Raw genomic sequence first — 26568 nt, 5'->3', positions numbered from 1 at the left:
TGTTTGCTCACGAGCATGTAACAAAGTGGCGGATTGTTTTGCTGCCTATGGTGCGTGTGTGCTAGATGCAGATTCAAGTGTATTTTGGAGTGATGCACCAAACTTTGTAACTGACTTGGTTTCCGGCAATTTGCTTGGAACCATTAGTTAATGGAAGCTCAAGTTTCCGTTTCAAAAAAAAACACGATCCAGTAAACAAAAAGAAAAAAATTGTGAAACGACATTACAGTCACTGCACCAAAATCTGAGTGGATGACCAAGAAAATGACCATCGTGTAGCTATCAGCTCACCAAAAGGCGAAAAGTCTTGCAGTTCTATACAGGGGGCGAATGTAGACGCACGGTGCCAGCGCCTCAGCCCCTGGGCTGAGCGTATGACCAAGGATCATTCAAAGGAATATAACAGTCTAGCAGTAACTATGGCCTACAGCATCTTATCCACACTTGCTACAAATGAATGCGCAGCTAGGAATACAGAATGTACATAGAGAATACGCATTACATTACACGGCGAATGGATTCTCCTCAGGAATCGATCATTGGATTTGATCTAACGAAAAGCAGAGCCGACCCGTTGACACCACGAAGAACCATCAACCTTGCATCGATGTATGTCCCGCAGACAATCTTTGACAAATCGAACATTTCTGGTGGGGTTTGCGTGCGGATCTCTTGCAGCACTTTCTGTGCAGAATTCACATTCAAAGTTGAGTTGCAGCTCATCGATACGTCGACTTCATCCATGGCAATGTTTACACTGGGGAGACTAGCTGGCAGCTCCTTCATCTTTGAAGCTGTTCTCCATTTACCGCGATTATATCTCCTAGAAGATCTAGAAGATGCAGCCCTACTCTCCTTACTGTCCTGTTCATTAATATAAATCCTCCCAGCAGCTATCCTTGCTGATGTTGTGACAGACAAAACTCCTTCAGTGCCAGATTTGTCATGAGGCCAATTAGATTCTGGCATAATTCTGAAACCAATATCTGACGTCAGTGAGAAGACTGGATCAGCGGAGTCTGAACTAACTGTGAGGAACACATCAATGATGAGGATTCTAGGGGACGGCTGACGAAGCGTGAGGCCAATGTGTCTTCCAGTGCAGTACAAGAGACGCCAGCGACCATGTAGGAGCTGAAGCCAGTTCTATATAAATAATAAATAAAAGCAAAAACAATAGTGTCAACCAAAGAATAAGAAATGAAGAGGGGGGAGGGGGGGGGGGAGGAGAGAGATAAAAACTGAAACCAAAATTTAGCCAGACTATCCATCTTGCAGCAATAAATAAAAAAATAGAAGGTAATACCAAAAAAGAAAACAAATATTTATCCATTTCTTCATCATGATGATAGAGTATGAGCAATTCATAGCATATACACCCGAGCAATTATTGTATGCAAGAAACAATGACTAATCTCCAAAGTGGAATGTTGCTACCAGCATAACTATATCAGGAAAATGTTCATGTAACATAGTTCATCATTGTCAGGGCTCGAAGAAGTAAAACATTACCTCTGTTCTTAAATTAGGGTTGAGGACCTCCATCAATTCAACAAAATACGCTAACCGCCTACGCTGTAAATATGCAAAAAGAATGTGAGATGCAGCTTTTGGCAAGTTTAGGTGCAAAGATCAACCCTTTTGGCAAGACTAGGAACGAGATGCAGCTTAAGACATGGTCCACCCATGTGAAGAAATTAGTACCTGATGACTTCCATAGATATAATCTTCAGCCATGCGGACAGCAGTCGATCCCAAGCCCCATCGAATGATACTAGTTGATGGATTTATACGCCATTTTGGTCCACAGAGGAAGGGGTGCCGCAATGCATCAAGGCAACTGCAGATTTGGCACAAGAAAATAAGAATCTACAACTCTATAATGCCGGAAAGCATCCTATCTTTAAATTTGTAGTGTTTAGCTTGTGAATTCACTAGGAATGTTGATACTTGATAGAATGATAATCTTACCTTATCCTTTTCTCAGGTTTTGTTGCCAGCAATAAGGCCAAAAGATTCCAACCAGCACCCCATTGCCTATCTAGCATCTAAGGAACAGTAAGAAAAGACACTATCAGATTGCTTGAAGAAATAATATCCCAATAGATTACTGGAAATAAATACTTGCCTGCAAACCAATATTCCCAGATGGAGAATTTTGGCACAGAATTGGTAGAAGGAACTCACGCAAACAGGATGGATCATTTCCCTGAAATAGAGCAGACTAAGAAAGGAAATGATAGTTTAGTCAGTTCTAGTACTAGTATTTATTAAATATTGGACTCGTCTGCACCAACATGTGGTATTAAAAATTGAAACCAGGTAGTTTCAGTAAGACAAAACAAAGTCTAATAATGCAGGTCAGAAGAACATCTAATATCCTGCAATAAAACAAAACCACGATGTGGCTGAGAACTCTGGAGCATATGTTTCATTAGGCAGACCATTCATTGGCTCAGGATGCCACTTCCATAATTCTTACTTCCGTGCAAAGCTCATAAAAATGGCATTGGACCTTCTGTGATATGTGCTAGGAAGTATATTATGTGACAGTATGAGCATACTATGGCTAACACATATCTTAGTAAGGTAAAGGCTTTAACCATAAACTGGCAAATAGGATATAACTCCAGGAAAGTGCATATAACAAACCTTTGTCAGGAATGATTTGAATTTAAAGAAAGTTGAAGAATCCATTAGCTCTCTTAAAACCATCTTTGCCATGATGAAGCCAACACATCTAGAGACCAAAGAGAAAAAAGACCCTTAAATTAAAGTATATAAGGTTCATGCTTCATGCTACCTACTATTTAAACGCAATTAGACAGATGTGTACAAGCCTACAAGAGCTTCTTAATTTCATATAAACCTTACCTAATGTCAAATGCTATCATCATTTTCCGTCTTTCATTGTTACTTGCTACTGTGCTACTGCTAGGATCATTGTCATGAAAATCAGCAGCATTTCCAAGAATACCAACCTAAATAAATAAATAAATAAATCAACAAAGAAGCTAGTTAAGTTAGGTACATATGAGAAAATCAAAAAAGTTTACTGAACGGACCAGAGCCTTGAACATTAACTCGATGGTTTGGTTCAATTTATATATTCCATAGATTAATGTCATGCGTATGTGTATAAGCAATTCGTATAAGTGCATTCTATGCATCAGTGTTTTCATGGGTGTGGGTCAAGGGCATAGCTGGGCCAAACGGGCTCATGGCAAGTTGGCACCAAACAATGATTAGGGGTTAGTTTCCTTAGAGACAGGATTAGCTACGACCTAAGATTGCTAAGTATCATAGTAGTTCAAATGTCATATTTAATTATAAAAGAAGAGAATAGCTATTCTTGCTGACCTGGTTCACATAATATCATTCAAGAAACAGTAGAATCCGGGTCTAGGTGTTTATTTCAATCAATACCGTACTTAATATTTCCATTCAAGAAATAGTCGCAGGTCTTCCTAATAGAAGATTTCAACAGATCTACGAACTTTTCATAAACCAAATCAAGTTGGTGACATTTGGATTCTTCACCACAGTATGAATCTGAAAAGGTCCCCCCCCCCAAAAAAGAGAGAGAGAATTATCAACTCATTAAGAATTCTGTTTTAAAAAAACAACAACAGAAACACAGTATCTGCGAAGAGCTGAAAAATATTGCGGGTGATCAGAATGTAAGATTGTTAATGTACAAAGATACTGTTATGACATTTCAACAACACTGATAATGATATCTTAGACTAATCAACATCTGGTACGGCATATTTTTCCAGTTAGAAGTTGAATTTTTCCAAGTAGCTCTCATTGTTTGAGCAGCGAGTTTATAGCCAGAAGAGAGAATGACCTCAATCTTTTCATTTATCAAGAAATAAAGCTGCAGAAGAGCAAACAGAAATGTGTAGCCCACATGACAATCATTCAGTTGTTCATCGGTGTCCCAAGTTATAACTGTCATGATTAACAACGGTTAACATTTGAGAGCCTATGATACCATCGTGTCTGATTCCTTAACTAAAAGAAGAGTCAAACATAAATAAGTTTGTTATTGGCATACAAAAGGTAGCGACAATTGTTGATTTTGGCATTTTAACAGGTTCTACGAGTATGTTCAGCAGAAAACGGTGAATAGGATAACATAACTTACAAAACACACTTAAAAATTGCAAGGTAAATAATTTATACAAGTAAACAGTTAAATCACAGCCAAGTACAATGCAAATGCTGACCACATGTTGATGCAAAATCTTGTGCAATGAGCAATGTAACTTTCAGTTGTTCGACTACATTGCACAAAAATGTAATTTAATGTCCACAATAAAACATGAAGCATGATTGATACAACAGATGATGACAATTTACATAAATATAAACAAAAAGAAAGGCTGCTCACCTTAACATGCTTGTCTATTGGGCTCACGTGAACATTCTCTAATCTAAGCTCAGTATGTGCCAGCCCATGGCTATGTAGATAATTTACCTGCATCAAACAAAATGTGTCTTCAGTTCCAGATGAACAGGTAATGAGCGCATTTCAAGAAATCTAGTGTTTGCAGCTTACACCAATCAAAAGGTCTCTCATCAAAATCCTAATTAAACGTAGCTGTCGAGATACAGCCGGTCCTCCAACAGAGTCATCTCCTACCCTCCTAACTTGTTCTTCATCCAATGCTAATGTTGCTTCCAAGGTTGGGAGCCAATCCGAGAGTTGCAACCAGTGACGTAGGGAATAACTCCCATGATACTGTATTTTAAAAAAAACTGAAATGATGAATCAACGAAAGCAGTGCCTCAACCAAAGCGTTGCTCGATGCAGAAGCAAGCTAAACCTACACCTTATTGAAGAGTTAAGGTAATATACACAAAAATAACTCTGAAGGGTTCCAAATATGCAAATTAATGTTTTAAGTACAACTATATACACCCTAAAACCCATGAGCCGACACGAAAATGACTGCAAACTGCAATTAGGCCCAAAATTGAAACCTGATAGTGACAGTAACGCATTTAAGACCAGCCAGATCAGCTTGAGCAAATCAGAGAAAAGCACTAACCCCATGCACCAATACGAAAGGGATATCTTCCTGCTCCACGGCATTGCCCGGGGCGATGTAACCATGGACCTGCAGTGCGTACGAGTGGTACATCATTTGGCGGCGAGCCAGCTTCTTCAGTACCTGAAATCACAGTATCACACAGCCAACTCGAGCTGAACCACCGAGTTCCACACGTACTCCAACGCATTAAAATCAACAGCTCATCAGAGAGGATACCCACCTCAAGCGCGCGCCGGCCCCTGCGCTTCGCCTGCGAGCTCTTCAGCTGCCGCAGCACCACCGTTGACCCGTACAGCTCGCTGAACACCAAAATCAGAAACAATCGCCACGAATGCAACGAATTCGTACTCTCTAGAGTGTCCTACGACACTGACCTGCTCGGATCGCGCACCGTGGCCTCGAAGATCGTCTCATCCGACTACACCACGGACCAAAAAAAATAATAATCTCAAACCGTTAGCAAAAAAGGTAGAAGCGCGACAAAATTAGCGAGCTGGAGAGCGAATCAGCGGATCCCGATCAGCACCCACCCGTCCGTGGAGCCCGACGCTGACGCGGTCAGCTATGGCGAAGTCGTCCATGTCGAACCTGACCACGGGGCACGGCCCCGCTCCAGCCCCCTCATCCGCCGCGGCCGGCGCGGGCGCGGGCGCGGGCGCCGATGAGCTAGCCTCCAACCGGAACCCCCACCGGCGGCGCGGATGTGCGTGGACACGGCACAAGGGGCGGCCGAGGCCGACCGGGATGGGGCAGGCGCCGGCAGCGGCGGCGGCCGCCGCGAGAGGCATGTGGGGCCGGCACTTGCTAGTACCTAGTACCGTCGCCGCCGTTGGTCCGCGACTGCGAGTGGGAGGAGATCGTCGCGGCGCAGCGGAGGGAGGCCACGCGGGGGGATTGACTTAAGAAGAGGCGGAGGCGCGAGGCGGTTGCGTGCAGGGAAGCGGTGGGGCGGCAGCTGCCATGAGCCCGGCGCGCGTCCGCCTCACCCCGCGCCGCGCCAGCGGCCGCGCGGCCGTGCGGGGGGCACGATTTTTTTAGAGGCCCGGTGCACCAGCTCGGACGTGCGCCGGGGCTGTCCGTTTCCGCCGTCTGGGCAACTGAGGTGGAGCGACGAAGTCGAGTGGTGCTCCGCGGGCTGTGTCTACCGTCCAGCTAGGCAGCTATTGTCGCACTGTGCAAAGTTAAGCGCGGCAGTCAAGTGTGAGAACGGTATTTCTACCTTGACCGGAGTGATTATGCTATGCGTACGTTTTTATCTTTTTCCTGCTATTGGGAGGAACTAACAAGAAGGATCTAACAGGAACATACTTTTAAAGTAGTATCGTTTTAATAATAACAAGTAACAATATGCTCCGCATCATGTTTGACAGCATCATACATAAAAGAATACTATATCATGAGTGTTTAAGTCGTGCTTAGGCACGATCGCGAAAAAACATGAGTGTTTAAAAGAGCCGCTACGATGTTGCACTTTTCTATGCTGTATGGCGCTATGATGATGTAGCGGTTGAACTTATTTAGCGACGCTAATCAATATATTGGGAATCTTGATACTAGGTTTGACACTAGGGCTTCCAAGCATTTTGAATGTAATCATTTTGTTGTAGTATAACTATGTAATATATAAAGAAAATTGTTGGGTGTAATCACCCGCAAGAAAGTGTTTCACACGAGTTCATCTTAATTGGGTAAGCACTCTTTTTAACCAAATCTTACATTCACTGCCATGCAAATTTCCATTAGGTGTATCATTATGAACATTGTAACTCGTGAAAATGAGCAATATCATATTATGATAATTAAATGCAAACAAAACTGATTAAATTAAAGAAACTTGTTAGATACATAATGCCTTGCCAAGCTTTAATGTTGCTGCATGGTGATATAAATTTCTTGAACAAATTTAGTTCACGTACTGTAAAAATCATTTCTGCTAAATATATTAAAGATTGCAAAAATGATGACACAGGGTCTAGTTCCCTCTTGAAAAAATTATGTACTTTCAGTAAAGAAAAATTGATATTGGTATATCATCATAATCTATTTTTAATTCTAAAGCAAACAACGGATTTTCGTACGTTCTGCCTTGTAAATTTTTTTTTTACCATCACCTCGACTGATCTTGAGCTGTATTAAAAAAGAAGCATTTATGTTTCCACATAAATTTTCGATTCGGTCTGCCTTGTGTTATTGATAGCTAGACTTTAGCTCATCTTGTATGCGAGTCAGACCAGCGCTCCGTTCACGACTTTATCACGTAGATCCCTACAAATTAACACATGAGCATCTAGTTATTCTGTCCAATACTTATATCAATTTTGTCTGTATCAATCACTGGCATATTTGCCTAGTAAAATTTAATTTATATAAAAGTATTGTGATATATTCATATAAGAACTATTGGGTTGTAAGTATTGACTAATACTTTTGAACTCCTGCATGGCGTGGGTTGCATTTTCCTGATCTGTTTTAGAAATTAACAACACACTTCTTTTAGTGGTAGATTCTTTCTGTAGTAGACAAAGCATGTCCATAAAATATTAGTTATCAACCCAAGTTCTACTGAGCCAATCTTCAAGGATGCTCATAGGGTAGGGTGTGCCTCTATATGTTTATAGGTAATCTTTTTTTTAAAAAAATGTTTATGGGTAGGACTTATGGTGTATCCTATGTATGGGATATTAATGTTGTTTTGTTAAAAAGCTCCTTCATATTTAAATGCAGAGTAGCGCTTTATATTTCATAAAGTAAATCTTCATCTTTAGACATCAACTTTATATTTTTACAAAGGCTATCTTCACCCTTTAGACTGAAGTCTATCTTCACCATTAGATTATTTGAGGGATCTTTATCCTAAGTACCAAATGTGGCAATGAGACCCTTCATCATCTAAGATGTGTTTGAACATGCGGCAATGAATAATTCAAATTCTAAGATGGAAATTGCAATGTAAACTAGTGTTCTACCAAAATAGGCTCCACATCAGCACAAGGCTTAAAATGTAGCACGTGTGTTTAAGCACTCACTCTCATCAACTATTAAACATTAGTTTGTTTTATGTGTGTAATTATAATTGATACGTGCGCATCTTAAGAGAAGTTGAACTCTATAGAGAAGATGTGAAACGAAACAACGGAAGTAAAATTTGCCAAATCTTTAATCTAAACCATGGAGTGAAATGGTGGTGACCCGAGACACAACTCCTTGTGTGGGAAAGTGTTTTGGTTCGTATCATCAATCCAACATGCCACATGATCAGTGGAGCTCTTGTTCAACAAAATTTCAAATTTTCAAATAAGATGAAGATCATGCTAACAGACACGCCGTAAGTACAATCACAAAGCAAACAACGGCGATACTTTGTTTGTCAAGATTTTAAAAAGTTAAAAACTATGCACACGTTCAAAGCACATCCACAAACCAAACATTGACCTAACTGGGTGCGGCGTCAAAGTTTCACGGCTCTTTGATCCGTTAAAATTAAAAGATGTAATCATAACTATACAAATACGATACGCCGAAAGTACATCCACAATCCAAACAGCAACCTAAACGAGTACTATGCTTTAAGTTTTTGGCATGACGTGCCTCCAAAACTACCAAACACCACCAAACCGTGGTCCGGGAAGAGCACAAGCCCAAGACCTCCGCGCGACGCGCCTCGACTTTCGTCTCTGCTGTCCAATCCTGCCGCACCGCACCGCACCGCATGGCATCGCGCAGCAACCACCAGCCGGGCCAAATCTCAAACAAACCCCGTCCCCCCAAATCCAAAGCCGGAAAAACAACTAGACCGTGTTTAGTTGCTTCTCTTAATTTTTTTGAAAAACCATATTTCTATATTTGAAGTACTAAACATAGACTAATTATAAAAATAATTACAGAATTCGTCTGTAAATCGCGAGACGAAACTAATGACCCTAATTAATCAGTCATTAGAGATTGTTTATTGTAGTATTACTGTAGCAAATTAGCATCTAATTATAGCCTAATTAGGTTTATTAGATTCGTCTCGCGATTTACAGCCAGCAGTCGCAATGCGTTTTTTATTTCGTCTAGATTTAAATCTCATGCAGGTGCCGGAAAAAAAATTAGAATTTCGATTTTTGGAACTAAACAAGCGCTAACCTTTTCCCTTCCCCATTTTCTCCACCCACGAACTCGTCGTCTCCCATCCCCCGCCGCCGCCTCCACCCCTTCCACCCCACCTCCCTCCGTTGCCCCGCCCCACCAAAACCCTAGCCGCCGTACCCCAGCGCCCGCCCGCTCCCTCTCCCCCCACCGCCACGGCCGCCTAGATCCCCCCCGGATCCCGCGCGCGCCCTAGGGCTTCAGGGCCCCGCGTCGCCCGCGCCTGCATCTGACTCGGTGGTGGCGTTCGCGATCGGTTTGGCCCGCCATGACTCGGAGCTCGCGCCACAAGTCGCACCGGTCCCACAGGCGGGGAGGCTCCGCGGACCGGTCGGAGTCCGAGGGCGAGGAGTCGGCGCCGGCCTCCGGCGCGCGGGAGGAGGCCTCGGCGGCGGCTAGGGTTTCCCGAGATCCCGAGCCCGAGAGGCGCCGCTCGTCCTCGGGGAAGGAGGCAGTGAGATCGGGGAACGGGTACGTGGAGCACGGGAAGAAGAGGAAGGAGAGGGTTGAGGAGGCCGTAGTGGATGTGGTCAGCGACAGGTGGAACAGCGGCGTCTGTGATGATCACCTGGTGGACAAGAGGTCTAAGAGCGAGACTTTTGGGCATGCTGATGCGGAGAAACTGCCTGACAAGTCCAGGGGATTAGGGGATGAGTCCAAGAGGTCAAGCAGACGGGCGGTGGTTGTGGATGATAGAGCGGAGGAGGTTGCGTCGAAGAGCGACTCCGGGAAGAGGCGGTCAGAGAAGGAGAAGGATTTGGGCAGGAGGGAGAGTACTGGGCATTATAAGGATGACAGGGATAAGGAGAGGGACAGGGAAAGGGAGAGGGAGAAAGAATGGGAGCAGCAGAAGGAGCGGGACAGGGAACGGAGTAGAGACAGAGGGCGCGAGAAGGAAAGAGAGAGGGAGAAGGAGAGGGATAGAGAACGGGAGCGGGAGCGGGAGAAAGATAGGGATCGTGAACGGGACAGGGAACGAGAGAGGGAGCGGGAGAGGCAGAAGGAGCGGGAGCGGGACAGGAAAGACTATGATTCCAAACACGAGAGGTATGAGGATGGGGGTAGCAGGAAGAGTGGCTCGAAGACAAATAGGGCAGAAGAGGAGGCCTACTCATATAGGAGAGACACCGAGGTCAATGGTAATTAACCCTTTTTCTATATGTTCTACAATGTTGATAGCATTCCTGCAGTATGCGCAATCATATGCTATGTTCTTGCTACTACTGTTTGGGTCATCGGGATATACTATCTTGTGTAACATTTTTCTTATGCAGATTGTATTTAGACTTGGTTTGCATGTTGTTACTATTGTTTTAATAGTTCCTAGTTTATCTTCTTAGCCTTAGCGAAAGTGATTGTGACCTGTGGAGTTAACAGTTTGTCTATTGTATTCTTTTCTGCTATACTGGAACAATGTAATGTCTATTTTCCTTTGGTACATTGGTACGTCCTCTCACCTGTTAGATTGAACAGATTGTCTGCAATTGATCATTAGGAATTATAACATGCCTTCTAATTGGAGATTTGTTTAATGAGAATACTGTGTATTTATATCTAAGAGAACTGATAGTAGTGTTAGCATTGATGTGATTGAACTCTATCTTTTTTTCATTATCTGCAATTGTATGGTGTATCGGTGAAGTTGCTGGATTGTATAAGAACTTCTTATTGGGTGCCAAATGGTGTATGCTTATTTACTTGTTTTGCTTGACTGCTGTTCATTTGAGTTCCTTCATGTATGTTTTTTTCCTTTTCTTTTGCTGCGTATTGTTTACTAAATTTACTAAACTAGTTCTTTTGGAAGCAGAAATTTCAGCGAAAGAGAAGTACAATAATCCTGAGATGCAATCTGATAAACATAGCCGAAGAAAAGATGACTCTGAAGATACAGATAAGTGGCATGCTGATAATAGAGACAGTGATGACAGAAAAGCGTCCAGATATGAACATGGGAAATCTAGGAGTTCTAAGGAACAAAGGTTTGACGATGACAAGTATAAGGAAAAGTACAAGGATGATTATGGAAGGGATAAAAGACAACAAGATGACAAGTTTCTTGATGAGCGCGTGACTCGTCATGAAGGTGATAGAAGTGATTATAAGAGTGCTAAAGATGGGCACAGAAGCTCAGAGAGCCATTATAGAAAGGATGCAGTTCAGGATTGTGATCATTATGAGGATTATGGCAATAGGTACAAGGAAAGTAGAGGGAAAAAACGACCTCCTGAGGACAACGAAGACCAATATGATTTAAAGCCTCCAAGCACACGTGATCAACGTGTAAATTTGGAAAAATCTTCAGGCAGTGGGCGCATGGATTCTCTGATTGAGAGAGTAAGACCTGATCGTAGTTCTAGTCCAAGTAAAATTCATTCAAGAAGTTCACCTAGCCCAAGTTCTTATCATGACAAAGATCAAAGCAGGTAACTTTTCTATTTGCATTCATCTCCTATAAGGCTACAGCATTGTAGCTGTATCTTGTCCTAGTTTTTCAGTACACTGTTTATTATATGTGCTATTTAATGTTAATCATGAGAATGTTTGTTTAATCCTAACTATGCACATGTTTTAGGTGTTTGTGCTCTGTTGTGATATTTCTATGTATAGCAGCCACCTCTTTGTGGCAGAGAAAGCCTGATAGAAATTTTATAACCGTTCCAAGTTGAATTGTATTTTTATTAACGGGTAATTTTCAAGGTGAATACTGAATAACTCCTGGCATTGCGGGATAATGAATTAAGTTTCCGAGGGCGCCCCATGAAAATAGCTTTTATGAATGAGCGTCTATAGTTAGTTATTTTTGCTGACTAAATTAGTTATTTTGGGTGAGAAATTATGTGAAGACAATATCTATCATGTTCTGGAATAAATCTGTAGGTTGGGCAGTTCCTCTGTGATACAGGGTTAAATTTATTTATCAAATATAGTTTGGTTGGTGGTTCCTTGTGGTTTGTTTTGTTTGTAGCCCTCAAAAAGTTTATATGATTTTAGTATGGTCTGGAATAGACTAGTTAATTGGTAAGTTCATCTACGAGGTGGAGGCCTAATATGTCCATCTAAAATAGTTTGGGTCCTTGTGAGGTTGATTTGTTTCTAGGCCTCGTAGAAAAAAAGAATATATCGTTTCAGTGGATTGACTTACGAAGGGTTATCGTACCTAGCCTGGTACACCTGCCTTATTTTATTTTTTACTGCTGTAAACAAGATTTAGATGGCAAACATTATAATTTCTTGCAACCAATTAACAGATTTTGACGTTGTAAGTTATCTATAATTCTCCTGAATGCTTGCTCTCTTCTAATATCTAGAATGGTTAATTGATTGATGTCCAGGCATGGATCTAAAGCGATAGATCATGGAAAGAGAGAATTACAGCATGATGAGAGAAATAATCGTCAGAGAACATCTTCTGGGAGAGAAAGGACACCTGCTTCTAGACTTCGTGATAGGGATGCAGAAAATTGGTCTTCTGAAAGGCTCAAACAGAAGGAGGATCACCAACCTCGTGATGTACCATTGGAAATTTCTACATCATCCCAGTATGATCGCACGCCTAGGAAAGATAAACACAGTTCACCAAAACAGTTATCTGAAAAATCTCCATCTTCAGGTGACCAAAGGTTTTCAGGCCGCCTTAGTGGTGGGCGTAGTCTTGATACTAAAGGAGAAAGAAACAACCTTACAAAATACAGAGATCGAGATGGTGATCAGTCCCAAGAACGATCACATCATCAAGATAGAACACCAGCTAAAGTTCCGTTCAGAGAGCCAACACCTTCTGGTTCATCCATAAGTAGAGGTGGTCATTTTTCAGGCACTTCACCAAATCATCCTCTGCCACCCTCTGTCAGGCACAGAAATGATGACCCCTTCTTGGGTTCACATGATGATGACCGTAGGCCTCAAAACGGAGATCGGAGGTTCCATGGCCATCAAAAGAGGAATGATATGAATTCTGTACGTGGACATGGACATGCCTGGAACAATCAGCCAAACTGGCCTTCTCCAGTGTCAAATGGTTTTGTCCCCATGCAACATGGTGCTCCTGGATTTCACCCACCTGTTCAGTTTCCGGGCCCACCTATGTTTAACCTTAGGCCTCATAAGTTGAACCAACCAGGAGTTTCATATCCCATGCATGATGCTGTTGACAGGTTTTCAACCCACATGCGTCCATTTGGGTGGCCTAATCCTCTGGATGAATCATGCCCACCTCACATGCAAGTTTGGACTGGAGGCAGTGGTGTGTTTCCAGGGGAACCATATCTGTACGGTAGGCAAGAGTGGGATCAGAATAGACCTCATGCTGGCAGCAGAGGGTGGGAGCTGACTGGTGATGCATCTAAGGGACTAAATGAAGTGCCTGATGCTGAACTTCCAGTTGCTAGGAAAGAGCTTGACTCTGCAGTTGCTGCTATTTCTGAGTCTTCTAGCGGATATAATCTTCAACCTCAGGTTGAGCAAAAGGAAATTGAACACCTGAGTTCTGAAAACTTTGAAGCAAAAGATGATTCTAGGAGTGCTTCAAAAAGTTTGGAAGCTCCTCAAGGAGCACAACTTCTGACTTCTATGCTGTCAAAGAATGGTGCAGTCTTTTGTAAAAGCTATCTATCCAGAATTAGTGTGTCACATGATCTAGTTGAGTCTGAGCTGTACAAAAGGTGCATATCCTTGTTGGGAGACTTAGGCATAGCAAAAGCCCCTGTAAGGAATGAGCTTACTCAGGTATTCACATTCGTTGAAATTTGCATATCTGTCTCGTCATCCAGTTTTTCTATTCTTATGTTACTATGTTTTATGCAGCAGGTTGATGGAAATGCTGGAAAGATAACCCAAAAATATGGAAGCACAAATTCTTTCAGTTCACTTTACCTTAAGAGTAACAACACTATCTTCCAGGCAAGTTCTCATTTTGCTTTCCCAATCTTCTCCATGATTCTGTATTTGAAAATTGAAATCTGTTTATCAGCTCCATTATGATTTGGCCATCAATTTATAGAGATATGGGAATGTTAAATATCTCCCCTTTCCTTTTCCACAATACAGAGAGCTTTGGCCCTGCACAAGAACCAGACTGGCAAGGTTTTAATTCCTACCTTTGCATCTGTAAAAATGGAAGAGGAGATGGACAAACGAGAAGATGGCCATGACATGGAAATGCTTGACTGCAACCCGAAGGAATCAGTGGTGAGCAACCCTGCTTTGCAACATCAAACTGATGCCATGGAGGAGGGGTCACCGTCAAAACAGGAACTTGGCGATACGGTAGGGATGGCTACTGCAGCAACTACAGAATCTGTTGGTGTTGAGGCATCTCCAGCAAGCACACAACCTGATGAAGAGATGGAGTTGGTGGTGGCACCACCAGCAACCACAGTGCCTGACAAGGAAATGACAGATGTGGTACCTTCAGCAAATGAAGTTCCAGCTGATGGCCTGGAGGATGGTGAACCTCAGACAACTCTAGAACATGTTGCTGACTTACCGAAAGATTCCGCTGCTGATGGCCTGGAGGATGTTGCACCTTCAGGTGATAACGTGGAGGTTATACCCCCTGCTATGACAGAACCGAGCCTAAGCAAGGTGGTTGATCCTGCTGTTGCTAGCCCCCCTGATGGTCAAGAGAGACCCTCCAACATGCATACAGATGCGGAGACAGTTATTGAGGATGAGATTGATAAAGTTATTGATGATAATCCTGGGGATGGTGAGGTGAGCTCTATCCTTGCCACCAAGCTTGATGTCGCTGCAAGCGATCATCGGGATTCTGGAGCTTTGTTGGTGGAAAGTAGGGTAAATTTAACTCGGATACCTAATTCCCCAGAAAGTACACATTGAACTCCTTTTTATTCCATTTTAATTCCTTTTTGTCTGAGGGTCTTGTGCCCTCAGCTGAGCCTTTTGAGCTGCGTTGTTTTCTTTACATATGGGCGTTCTCCTTTAGTGTTATGTTCTCAGTGTACTAGGTATGGTTATGGGAACTTGGATGTGCCTGTAGAATGCAGGACCTGCTGTGGTGGGACGCCTCTCAAACATCCCGTGCCCATCCAGCTGCATTCCTTGTTTTCTGCTTGCACGAACTAGTGCCCCCCTATAGACATGAATGTCTCAACTGCAGCTTTTGGCTAGGTGTCCCCCTATAGCTCTGCCACTGATTGCATGAAAAAAGAGGGTTCCAAGACAGTGCACTAGTGTTTCATCCATCTGTGAGCTCACTTAGATACCTCATTACCCTCTTAGAACGCAAACGGCAGCGCATTTGGAACTTGTTCTAAATATATGTGGTTAAATTCTTGTTTGATTTGTTTCTGGGATTGGCCATTTCTTTGGTTCTTCATGGTCCTATTTTGGGCGTTACTCGTGTCTTTACCTCCTGGGGACATTGTGGCTCGATTTCAAGTTTGATGAGATAGTCTTCTGGCTTGCAATGATTTTAATTCTATTGCTAATCACTTTTTAATTGAAGTAGTTTTAATTTGACAGTAATTATGAATTTTACTTAAGTAATTTCCTGGTTCTCAAATTTTTACTGGCCAAAAATAGTACACGGTTAAACTTGAATAACTTTCAAAATATTATGGCAGCTCATGAGGCTAGAGAATAATATCCGCTGTTGAAAAAAAAGTGCGACAAAAAGAATGCTTGCCATCGTTAGTCGAATATAAAAAATACTGTTTTCAAGTAGGTTTTAGAATTTAAAATTTACACACGCAAAGGAAAGATTTGCGCTAGCTTTCTGATCATTGAGTCGAATAGAAGAAATACTGTGTTCAAGCAAATGGTACGGCTTCCGAATCGCAAAGGGGTCTGTGATGGAAAGCGTTTAACAAAACCCGAATCCGGAAGCGCGCCTCCACGACGATCCCGTCGTGCGCTGCCTCCCTACCTTCCCCGACGGCCCCCTTCGTCAAAGCAGGAAGCACTTGGGCGGTTCGGGCGCCTCTGATCGAGCGGCAAAAGCAACCAGCTGCTCATTACCGTGCAAACGTGCGGCAGCTGTGGCGATCGCGTTCGCGCCCCCGCAATCTGCGGCCCGGAAGCTCCGACAGCCGAGAAGCAGCACGTTGTATCGTACCCGCATCAAAGCCAGTAGTGAGGTGGAACCCCGCAGCGGACCACCTGTGCGGTGCGGTAACCTGCCTGACTACGACCATGACTCGCGCTCCTCCGTCTCAACCACCAACCAGGCCACCACACCGGAGTATGGTTGGAGTCCTACTGGAGCAACCGTATGATGCTCCTGGACCACCGGTAGAGCTGCGGTGGATAACAGAAATGTTGGAGCAATCGTACCAACGTTTCTCACCACCGGCAAGGCCAGTCGGCAACTGCCGCATCAAAAAAAAAAAAGGCCAGTCAGCAACTGCAATAACTACCACTGGTTGTAACTATGACTGGTGCTGATTTGTTGTGAGAGAAAAATACTACTGTTTAGTGCTGATTTGGTGTGAGAAAAATACTGTTGGCTGGTTGCAGACTAATAAAGCCTCAACCGTATGATTCCAACAAGGTTCCATTTTTGCTCTTGCACGAGCACAAGGAATACACAAGTCTGCTGATGTTCAATTTTGAGCTCAGCATGGCGCAAATTTTTTATTAGAAAAAAATGAACTGGCCGTGAATACATCTGTGCTATTTACAGGAATGGAAGCTCAGGCTTTTGAGCTCTAACTAACTTATTCTAACAATTAATGTAAAAAAAATGGGGGGCAGATCAACATGTACCAAAAATGAGCTATGAGGTAGGGGCGGGGGGACAGACGTAAAAAAAAAACTATGTGAGTGGCTCGTTGACATCTACAGTAAACTAGTTCATGAATTTCCGGCAGTTAGTAGTCTGGCAGAGGCAAGGCACTTTGCGATCATCAGCCTCATCAGGATCAAACAGGTAGTCATACCTACAAATAACATGGTTAGTCGGGATTGTGATCTTCAAGAGATGTTCAACAACCGAGAAAGAGAATCATGTCACCCAACATACGTTAGCTCATCACCGGCACAAACATTTCTCTTGGCTATTAGAACAATACGACTTTCGTCATGCCCAACACTCATAATCCTTGCATAGCAATTTGGTGTGCACTGCACAGAAAAGTAGAAACATCAAATGGGCATCTATTTCAGAGCTGCGTATTTTTATTTGAAATTAGGGCACGTGATCCTTACAGAATGATTGATTAGGCGTGCCACGTTTCCCTTGTCTGTGGCATCAACAACAACTTCCTCACTGATTTTGAAAAGCTGTGCACACACAAGAAAGATAGCAACAAAATGTAATTATCATTTTTTGCTAGATAAATTATCGAAAGACATGGTCAATAATGATATCACTAAACATCAAATATGAATACACCCCCGCATGAATAAAAATGCAACTTTTCCTCTATAACCATCCAAAAATCAAAAGTAGCAGAAAAGGGTTATCAGAGATGAAACTGTTTGATCTTTCTCTACCACTACTCAGAGTCAGCACACCATACTTTGCTTCCACAACGACAAAGTTAGCATAATAAGCTCATCGGAGCTATAATCATGTCAGATAACTCACATAGCAATCTTTGCCTTGCACACGATATTTTTCTTCCCGTAAATCAGCAACACTTCGTCTGACCTGCTCACCACGATACTCAAGGACCTAAAAATATATAGTGAAAAAGTGCTTGCATGAGCAAATTTGTTGAATGTCGAGGCAGTGCACTTATCAGAAATAAACTCTAGTGATTCAAGCTAAGTGAGAGGAATGATGCAGAAAAGAAACTCGATTTACTCCAGGGTTAGCACACAACCAATTATTGCAGAATATATAGAATTGTAGCAAAAAAAAATGACTTGAAAGTAGAGTGAGCCATCACAGTGAAGCTAATCTAGGTTCCTAATAGCCACAATTCTGGAAAAAAAACATGGCATGCGCAACACATAATGAGGGAAAGTACCATTTCTCCTTCTTGAATGTCTCTACGAGCAAAAAGTCCCCATCTATGAATTCCTGATCTACCAAAGCATACTCTACTATGCTCTGTTTTCTGAAATATATTTAAGTAAAAAGATCAATATATCATACTAGCACAGAAAGTATGATAGAAACTTCAACACTTGAAACACTAACCTGTAAATAGCGCAGACGCTCCTTAAAAGTAGAAAAGGATTCTGGGTCCCTCTCTTCCTGCAGAGTAGTACAAAGCACCCTTTATATGAAACTGAACTTAAATACAAGAGATGAAAAAAAACAAATAAAAGAATAAGTTGTGCAGTAAATCAGAAAAATTACCCTCGGTGGATTCAGATTATCAATTTCATCCCAGCGGTGTTGACAAGGACCCCTCACACGATGTGCAATTGCTCCCTCTCTAGATCTCTGCATGTTAATAAAGCACAGTTATGCTTTCCAAATAGGTGGCATACCAATGGCTGAACATCAACATAGGATAATTAATATTCTTGTGGATTTGGAGTTGCGGTCGGCAGGCCCTTTGGCACGCTAGAAACTGGTTCACTAGCATATGATCGACCAAGGGAGGATAGGTTACAAGTCCACAATTATTTCTATCTACGTCTTGGCCCCAAACATGAAATATAAACATCAAATTTATTTCCGTGGTCCATGCATACTTTCTTTGCTGTATAGGATACCTACTAGTGATGAAAACAGCATTCTGAAAGGTAGAAAAAAGATTTCAACAACTAGGCCTTTTGACTTTTTGTGGAATAGTTGCTTATACTTCTACAGATACAAAGTTTCCATGTAAAAGTATTGTAGCAACTATACTATTACCACAGACTGCAAGTCACCATTTCCAGAACAACATTATTGGCAAGAGCATTAATCATATCTTGTTGGGTGCAGGTACATATGGAACATCTTCTTTAAGCTTTTGCATAGTATGACCAATTTCAAAGCTAAGTAAAAACCAAGCATCCAAGACCACCACTAAAATAGTCATTCGGTACTAGCCTCTTCGCACATTTAGTAGTTAATTGCTATTGCTTTCTTCTAGTGAACCATGCATCCTTAAGTAGAACTTTCCATAAGATTAAAACATTGGCATCCTATGATGCAAAAATCAACTTTCTTGAACTTCATTGCAAAGGACTGTTTATGTTACCATGTTAAATGTCAATTATATAGCTTCTCTAGTAGTATTGCTTTGCATTCCCTAATTCTGTCTTGAAAATAAGTTCTCCAAGAAAAATAGAAAATAGACATTCATAAGAATATAATACAATAATACCTTTAGATCTTTCCTGACATAAATCCGACATCTTGCAGCTGATAAATTATCTGAAATTTCAACTTCCAATGGTGAATCCATGGGTACATCTCTCCTAATCAGTCTTGATGCCGATGCAGCTACTTTGCCATTACTTTGAACAAGCTTCTTTGATGAGAAAGTTCCAGCAGGAGTTTGAATTATTAAAACATTATCAGGGTTAGGGCTCCTGCATATAGAAACAAGAAGTCTTTCAACTCTCACTAGCAAACAAACCACTGAACTGAACAAAGACCTCTTATGGTAGTAAAGCGTTATCTGCGACCCGAGCCCCCCCCCCCCCCCCACATATTTCCTCCAGTCAAAAGAAGCCTTACCGATGATTAGCACAGTAAGAAATCTTTTTTGTCGTCTGTTTGCCATTTTTTTCCAAGCAGTGCAGCTGCATACATGAAAATTAATGTTAAAAGTTAAACCTATATACAAATGTGGGACACAAAAAAATAATCATTGATACATTTAATTCAGCATAAAGGTTGTTGCCATCACTCAGTGTTGACGTACTTCCATTTGATATCCTGCCCTTGATGCACAAATAGCATGGTAGTACGTAGAGCACCTGTAGCATTGAGTGCATGAACCATGTATTTGCCTACAGATCACACACATCTGGAGAAATAGATGAGAATGGAGCATAATTAGATTGTCACAGTTCAGCATGTGAAATAATGTAATACTTGGCAAAAGAAACTTAAATAATAGTATGAAAGATAAACAACCTTCATAAATAGCAGCGGTTGAATGTTCAATATCCCAATAGCAGGTTCCATGAGCTCATCACTAGCAAAAGCAACTTGTGGCTGAAACCATGCACATGTCACATGGACCCACAAATTATCAACATTTGTTGGCTTCAAAGCACCACCTGCAATAAGTACAGTCACCAGGAGAGGTTAATGATTAGCAAAATACTTTATAAAAAAGAAGAAAACTTGCCCAAATATTCAAATCCAGAGATTTGGTAAACTCATCCTGTCCAATTCTGGTTCAATTTTAGCTACTGTTATAGCCATATAAGTTGGGAGCAAATTTCAAACAGGTCTTCATGTAAAAAGCATGTCCCTACAGTTAATAGCTTAACAGAACTGAGGTTGAACGTCTGTAGCAGTACTAATAATGTTTTTCATTCCAGTACTACCACTTTCGTTTCTCAAGCACATAAACACACCCAGTTACTGAAGGAAAGAATTACAAAATTGTTACCAAATGCACAAGGATTACCTCTTACAGGGCAAAGACAGCATTCCCTCTTTTGTCCCGGTTTTTCACAAGCCCGACAAACCCATGAGGTAAAGTCTTGCTTACCACTCACACCATAACATTCTTGATGAACTGCTATCTGACATCTGAACATGAGTGTTGTTAGTTGCAGGGGTTGGCACCATATTTCAAAACAAATTTATTTACACTGAGGAAAACCTTGCAAATAATACAAGTTCAGTTACCTGTTGCAAATCACAATTTTGTTGTAATCCCAATCTTCAACCCATCTACAGACCGCACATCTTTCTGTTGTCCATTTTACATTTACAGGATCATATGGGTCTGCATGTGGGAAAAAAAATCAAGTTCCACGAATTCAGATCTGTTGGGAGAAGTATCTTCAAATAACTACTAAGATTAAAATCAAAGCTCTTATACCATTTAGTAAATCAATTAACTTCTGTTTCTTCATTTTCTGAGATAAGCGTTTTGAAGGATTTGTGGGACACACTCCTGGCTGATGTTTATCTATCTGTAAATCAAAATGTTTGGCAATCTTAATACACAAAAACAGAAAGCACAGAAAACAAAGATACAAACTTGTTTGGATGATAACATATTCTCATTGTTTATTATTTAGTGCCAAAAGATAAAAGTATGCTGTGGCCACTGTACACACCCATTTTCCAAATGGCATCAATGAGCCCTTAAGCTTAATACTGGACCTCCAATTTTTACTTCTGCAGCCAGCATGCCTCTCCCATTCATTGAACAAAAATTTCTGTCCTTTGCAAGGGCCACAATGACAAGAAATTCTGCAGAAAAAGATTTTCCAGTAGTCATAAGCAAATTTTACTATGAGCATCAGACAGAAAGGGGACTGTTGTTGCTAATTTCACGTAGAATTAACACAGTGCAGTGCTCACAATTCGAGATCTGGTAGGTACGTTCCTTCCATGTCAAAACAGACAAGTGCAACTTTGTCAGGCTTGCTTCCTTTCTGCACCCAACTATCTTTTCTGCTTAACAAAAAATTATACAGTATATATACATGTCCTTGTTAATGAAATACAAACTTTAAATATGAGTGCTACAAAACAAATGATTTTAGCTTACTTGACATCAGAAAATTTTGCATTCTTCCCTGGGAGAGTTGAATTCAGTTTAACTCTACAGTAAGGGCAGCGATAACTGTTGTCTTGTGCCTATCACATTTAATTGTGAGCATATCACAAATTCCATTTTCTAAAATACTTCATATGTATCAGTTCGGTTATTGTGAGAAAATAAACACAAACCTTGAGGTCGCTGCAGTTTTCGTCACATTCTGCATGAACCCAGCTTTCACAACCATGACAGCAAACCTGGTTATTTCTTATCAACATGAGCATTTGGAGCTGCAGATGATGAGATAGACTTATAATACTCAAACGTGTACATATTGTCTTACCCATCTTCCACCACATTTATGTTGCGAACTTTTCAAACAAATTCCACAGTACTTTTTTGATCTCAAGATCTGCAGATGCAACAAGTAGTGTTAGGAGAAAGGTCTACATGTACTCGGTCAAGTTATGCCAACATATGAACATAATAACAATAAAGTAGTCAAGTTCGTATGCCAAAACATACCATGGCACAAAGTCTGCAAGCAAGTTGCTCCATCACACACACCATTTTGTTTGAATCCTTATCTGGAAAGCAATTTCCACAACACTCACACTGCAGTGCTCTTCTGTACCGCTGTGTGAAAGATCAAACAAATATTAGTCTACTGAGGCAACACATGATATAACTGCAGTAATTTCAACAAGATCTTAAAATGTAACACAGTAACAGTGCCATCTATGCTGAAGTGACCTGATACTACCATTTGCCAGTAGATCATAAACCTAGAACAAGCTAGGGGAAAACTTTGATGTTCCACACAGAGAAATCCTGAACAATATTATTCTGCTTATACATAGTAATTAGTAAATGATCAGCTAGAGTTTATTTCTTTCATAATTTTAACATTGTCACCCAATTCTTCTATGGCCCTTTGACTTCACCTAAACTTTCAATTTGAGGCAAGGTAATGTGGCATCATAAAGTTTCGCATGAAATAACATAACAGACACAATAAAACAAAACAGAGAAGATTAGGCATACATAATTGATTTATCGTTAAAATCTCCTACATACACACATATCCTTAGCTGTGCATCAACTAAAATAAAATTCATTAACTTGCCTTAATCTGTGGTTGGTACTCCAACTCATTTGAGCCAGTCACTTCATGTAAATCATCTGGGAAAGAGTGACACACCACAGGCTGGCCCTTGGTGCTGCAATCCATCAAAACTTCAGCGAATCCCCGATCAGCCAAAAAGGCCTCTTCTACTGCCCTCTGGAAATCAGCAGGTTTGCAACTGCTTAGTTCTGTCTGCCCTTGAAATCTGAAATGGCAATACAGCTAGTTCTTAACACGCAAGCTGGTGTTATTCTAACCATAATGAAGTTGTCAAAAATACATGAGCAGGGGTTTTAGCAGCATTTTAACAGCTTTTGTCATTAAATTTAATTCCTATAGTAGGTTTTGAATTACTACTCACCGGTCCATGTAGTCAACAAATGGAAATATCAACCCTTGCCTCACCCACACATACTTCTGCAATCCACCATATCAGCAAATGCATCATTAAGCAATAAACATCCCCAAAGAAAAAACCGGCAGCAGTTATATCAGCCAGTTTGAATACAGCAGTCATTACAAAATTGTACCTTTTCATCATCACTGAACTCTGCGCGCCAGCCAAATAGCATCACACAAAGCACAGAGACACCGCGAGGCTGTGGTGGCATTGCCTCGGCAGCGACCTCCTGAGTTGGGTCGACCACCACTCCTGGCCACATCGGTTGCCGCTTGCCAAGCTTTGCCCAGACAATGTCCCCATACACAAACTCCTCTGTACAGTAAAAAATCTCCTCCTCTTCTTCCTCATACTCTTCTTCCTCATCCTCCTCATCATCTTCCTCGTAATAATGCCTAAGCATTACTTCCTTTCTGTGATAACTGCTGTACAGTTCATCGTGTACCGAGGTAAGCGTGCTGTGGGAGGCTAAGTACTTCCTGGAGCCACCAAAATTCCGGCGTGCTTGGTAAGGAGCCACAATGGCGTCATCATCATCATCATCGTCATCCAGCTCGGACAATGCATAGCTCCTGTAAGAGATTGCACCTCTGTCGTGCAGCACCCCATTTTTGCGCACCAACTGCTCTGTCTTGACAGGCGCCGGGGGCTTTGCCGGCTTCTCCTTCTTCCAGGGGTCGATAAGAACAGAGTCATTGAACCTGGAGGGCAATACCTGGGTGCGGCCTCGCGACGTGCGCACCACCGGCGGCCTCGCCGCGGCCACCGGCTGCGCGGCCTCTGCCGGTGCCTCGGGCTCCTCGCTCCACCGGAACCCATATGCTGCGTACGGGATGCCGGAGGCAGGGACGTGGCCGAGCAGCTCGACGGGGAAGAACTCGTCGCCCCTCCGCCTCTTCCTCGGGCGGGGGTCGCCTCCCCCTTCGTCCTCCCCTCCGCCGCCCGCGGCATTGCATCGCCGCAGCGCGAGGATCTCCGACCGCTGGTTCCGCTTGAAGATCATCCCGGACCGCCGGATAGGCCGCTAGACCGCCCCGGCGAATCGTGGGGGCCCGAACCACCTTGGCAAACCCTAACCCTACCAGCCTGCCGCGCGAATTCGGTGAATTGGGGTGCTCCTCCCACCTCCCGATCCCTCGCGGCGGCGGCGGAAAGCGAACCGGAAACGACCTTGGATGGGATGGCCAGATGTTGACGAAGAGGAATCGTCCTGGGATTTTGGGGATTTTTTTTTCTCTCTCTCTCTTCTTCTCCGCGCTCCGGTTCTTGTTCTTTGTGTGTTCTAATGGGCTTCCCAAGTGTCAGGGTGAATAGAGATGGGAGTGCGGCTCGGTGGTGAGGGAGATGCGTTTTTTTTCCCCTAAGTTTCCTCGTGCGATTCGGGGGGAGTGGATCGGATAGGGAGGGTCGTTAGATGGGAGTCGTCGTCTTCGTCGTGGGGAGAGCGGCTCGTGCTCGTGCGGTTGCCGTCTCGATTTTGTGGTCGCTGATGGTGGCCGCGGCGGTGTGCGTCCATGGAGATGGAGCAGGAGGGATGGGTGGCACGAGTTCTGGGCGTGGCACTCTGGTGTGGCATCGTGGTCAGATGGCGATCTGCCTTGGCAGCTTCGGTCTCGGATTTTCGGGCGGCTCGGTGTATGATTTTGAGCTTGTTGTGGCCTTGGGTTTGATCTGGGATTCGAGCGACTGGAGATGATTTGTGCTTGGGAGTTCGATTTTTTGGTGAAGGTTTGGTGAGGAAATTTTGGTGGTTTGGCGTGGTCTGGAGGGAGGTTTGGCCATGAACAAGTTTTGTTCAGCGGCGGAGCGGCAGCGCACCACCTCCGTGCGGGGATGGATGATGTCACGAGTAGCGTAGGCAGGTGGCAGGCGCTGTTGATGGAGGTCGAGCTCGGATGCTTATACTACAGGAGGCCCCCCGATGGATTGGTGATTTGGCCATCTCGACGGAAGCAGATGTTGACGAAGAAGCCTGGTCTGATTGGGATGCCCAATCCGGCCCGTGGAACGATTTTGCTGTTCTTCTGCCTACGGAGCTTCGATTTCTCGGCGGTCTCGTGTCGATCGACCTCCCTGGGCGAAGCAAAAATCGTGCACGGCCGGTTGCGCTCGTCGGCTGGGAAGGCGTAGATCCAGCACGAGCCGAGCGACCTGGGAAGTTTGCGAGTCCGAGCAAGACGAAGGTCTGAAAGATTAATGGAGTCCTGTTCTGTTTTGTTCTTTTCTCTCTCTCTCTCTTTTCAGTCATCTTCTCTGGTAATGGTGGGCTGGTGGCCGTGCTCGAATCCACGGGCGGAGAAAAAAAAGGTGTGCCTCTTTATCCCTTTGCCGGATGCGGGGGAGACGACGGTGTGATTCCCTCTCGCCGCATCTCCGCCGTGCATTCGCGCAGCCTCGCCTGATTCCTCTGCTCTAAACCCCGGCCGCCGCTCGCCGGAGCGTTTTTGTTGCCGTGACCGACGACTTCGCCGGAGTTGGGCGGACTGCGAACGGACTTCCGATGGTGGAGGCCCGACCAATCGCAGCGCGGCACGTCCGGGGCTCGGTTCAGTATTCCCGCGGCACGCACGGCGGTGGCTTCTGACGGTGATCCGGTGCGCTGGATTCCAGCGCGCTCGTGCGAGGGGAGGGAGACTTGTTGATTAGCGAGGCGGCGGCGACAGCTTCGTCCTAGTCAACACCCGGTCTGTGCCATGGGCACGGGCTGGGTTGTTCTGCCAATGGAGGCGGGCGGGGGAGCGACGGAGAGGATGCGCGCGCGCGTACAAACCAGTGAACCACCACCGAGGATGCCGGCCCATGACACGAGCCACGGGGGTGGCTCCGCTTCCGGAACTCTGGGCAGGTCGGGTCGGGTGCGGCATGCGAGCGCCGCCTGGCTCGTTCCAGCAGCGGGTGCGGCGTTTCTTCCCCCCCCGGCCGGCGATGTCCAAGACGATCCGGCGAGCTCCAGCTCTGGCGCCACGTCTTGTGATGGCATGGTTGAGAGTCGGCGAGCGGGCGCCGCCGTCGAGCCCGCCGCTCCAATGCCAGTCCCCCTCTTCGTTACGAGCCTTCTAGAAGCGCTATTGTTGTTGCCGTATTTTTTTTCTTTAGATATGGGGCTAGCTAACTCAGTTCGTTTTTGTTCGTCGTGTACCTTCAGCCTGCGCAACTAGGAGGGCCCGGAGGTAGGCAGGCGCCCATGGCCATGGAGACGTCACCTCGCCCAATTAGGGCACAGAGGAATTGAGGTGGATACTGGATAGAGAGGGGGTCCTCCTCCTGCCTGTG

The 26568-nt window shown here is 43.6% G+C and overlaps 3 protein-coding genes across 6 annotated transcripts; 1 reads left to right on the top strand and 2 right to left on the bottom strand.

Annotated features, from left to right (window-relative positions):
- Positions 1-245: 245 nt before the first annotated feature.
- Positions 246-6061, bottom strand: LOC120710033 (probable plastid-lipid-associated protein 14, chloroplastic). 3 transcript variants are annotated; one of them, XM_039995674.1, is made up of 13 exons: positions 5591-6061; positions 5435-5478; positions 5281-5359; positions 5058-5180; positions 4565-4747; positions 4397-4483; positions 2875-2981; positions 2653-2740; positions 2129-2224; positions 1972-2048; positions 1705-1840; positions 1513-1575; positions 246-1146 (listed from the first exon to the last, which is right to left on the bottom strand). In XM_039995674.1, the coding sequence occupies exons 1-13, from the start codon at positions 5846-5848 to the stop codon at positions 526-528; spliced, it is 1962 nt and encodes a 653-aa protein (XP_039851608.1). In that variant the 5' UTR covers positions 5849-6061; the 3' UTR covers positions 246-525. The 3 variants fall into 3 exon arrangements, with proteins under 3 accessions (XP_039851608.1, XP_039851610.1, XP_039851611.1); XM_039995676.1 differs by having other exon boundaries at positions 2129-2209; positions 5591-5926; XM_039995677.1 differs by lacking the exon at positions 4565-4747 and having other exon boundaries at positions 5591-5923.
- Positions 6062-9294: 3233 nt separating this feature from the next.
- Positions 9295-15485, top strand: LOC120710032. 2 transcript variants are annotated; one of them, XM_039995673.1, is made up of 5 exons: positions 9295-10330; positions 10999-11614; positions 12524-13916; positions 13998-14090; positions 14238-15485. In XM_039995673.1, exons 1-5 carry the CDS (start codon positions 9460-9462, stop codon positions 15027-15029), a joined length of 3765 nt encoding a protein of 1254 aa, XP_039851607.1. In that variant the 5' UTR covers positions 9295-9459; the 3' UTR covers positions 15030-15485. The 2 variants fall into 2 exon arrangements, with proteins under 2 accessions (XP_039851607.1, XP_039851606.1); XM_039995672.1 differs by having other exon boundaries at positions 9296-10330; positions 13995-14090.
- A 1262-nt stretch (positions 15486-16747) lies between these two features.
- Positions 16748-26233, bottom strand: LOC120710031 (histone-lysine N-methyltransferase ATX4-like). Its single transcript, XM_039995671.1, has 23 exons — positions 23426-26233; positions 23257-23312; positions 22896-23100; positions 22295-22405; positions 22113-22181; positions 21961-22026; positions 21779-21867; positions 21589-21681; positions 21342-21477; positions 21101-21194; positions 20905-21004; positions 20681-20805; positions 20179-20324; positions 19964-20068; positions 19777-19841; positions 19421-19628; positions 18460-18546; positions 18298-18354; positions 18125-18214; positions 17740-17826; positions 17358-17432; positions 17173-17273; positions 16748-17089 (listed from the first exon to the last, which is right to left on the bottom strand). Exons 1-23 carry the CDS (start codon positions 24296-24298, stop codon positions 16999-17001), a joined length of 3129 nt encoding a protein of 1042 aa, XP_039851605.1. The 5' UTR covers positions 24299-26233; the 3' UTR covers positions 16748-16998.
- Between the last annotated feature and the right edge of the window lie 335 nt (positions 26234-26568).

This window comes from Panicum virgatum, chromosome 5K (assembly GCF_016808335.1).
Source record: "Panicum virgatum strain AP13 chromosome 5K, P.virgatum_v5, whole genome shotgun sequence".
In the NCBI taxonomy this organism is placed as follows: domain Eukaryota; kingdom Viridiplantae; phylum Streptophyta; class Magnoliopsida; order Poales; family Poaceae; genus Panicum; species Panicum virgatum.
Note: the sequence above shows the minus strand (reverse complement) of the source record. Positions and strands in the feature narration are given on the sequence as shown.

Coding starts and splice junctions, on each gene's coding strand:
- LOC120710033 (XM_039995674.1), bottom strand. CDS start 5,848: ATGCCTCTCGCGGCGGCCGCCGCCGCTGCCGGCGCCTGCCCCATCCCG. Junction 2,982..4,396: donor CAATAGACAAGCATGTTAAG/GTGAGCAGCCTT, acceptor TTATTTATTTAG/GTTGGTATTCTTGGAAATGC. Junction 1,576..1,704: donor ATATCTATGGAAGTCATCAG/GTACTAATTTCT, acceptor GCATATTTACAG/CGTAGGCGGTTAGCGTATTT.
- LOC120710032 (XM_039995672.1), top strand. CDS start 9,460: ATGACTCGGAGCTCGCGCCACAAGTCGCACCGGTCCCACAGGCGGGGA. Junction 11,615..12,523: donor CATGACAAAGATCAAAGCAG/GTAACTTTTCTA, acceptor ATTGATGTCCAG/GCATGGATCTAAAGCGATAG. Junction 13,917..13,994: donor TAAGGAATGAGCTTACTCAG/GTATTCACATTC, acceptor TGTTTTATGCAG/CAGGTTGATGGAAATGCTGG.
- LOC120710031 (XM_039995671.1), bottom strand. CDS start 24,298: ATGATCTTCAAGCGGAACCAGCGGTCGGAGATCCTCGCGCTGCGGCGA. Junction 21,868..21,960: donor AAAACTGCAGCGACCTCAAG/GTTTGTGTTTAT, acceptor TAAATGTGATAG/GCACAAGACAACAGTTATCG. Junction 18,215..18,297: donor AGCGTCTGCGCTATTTACAG/GTTAGTGTTTCA, acceptor AATATATTTCAG/AAAACAGAGCATAGTAGAGT.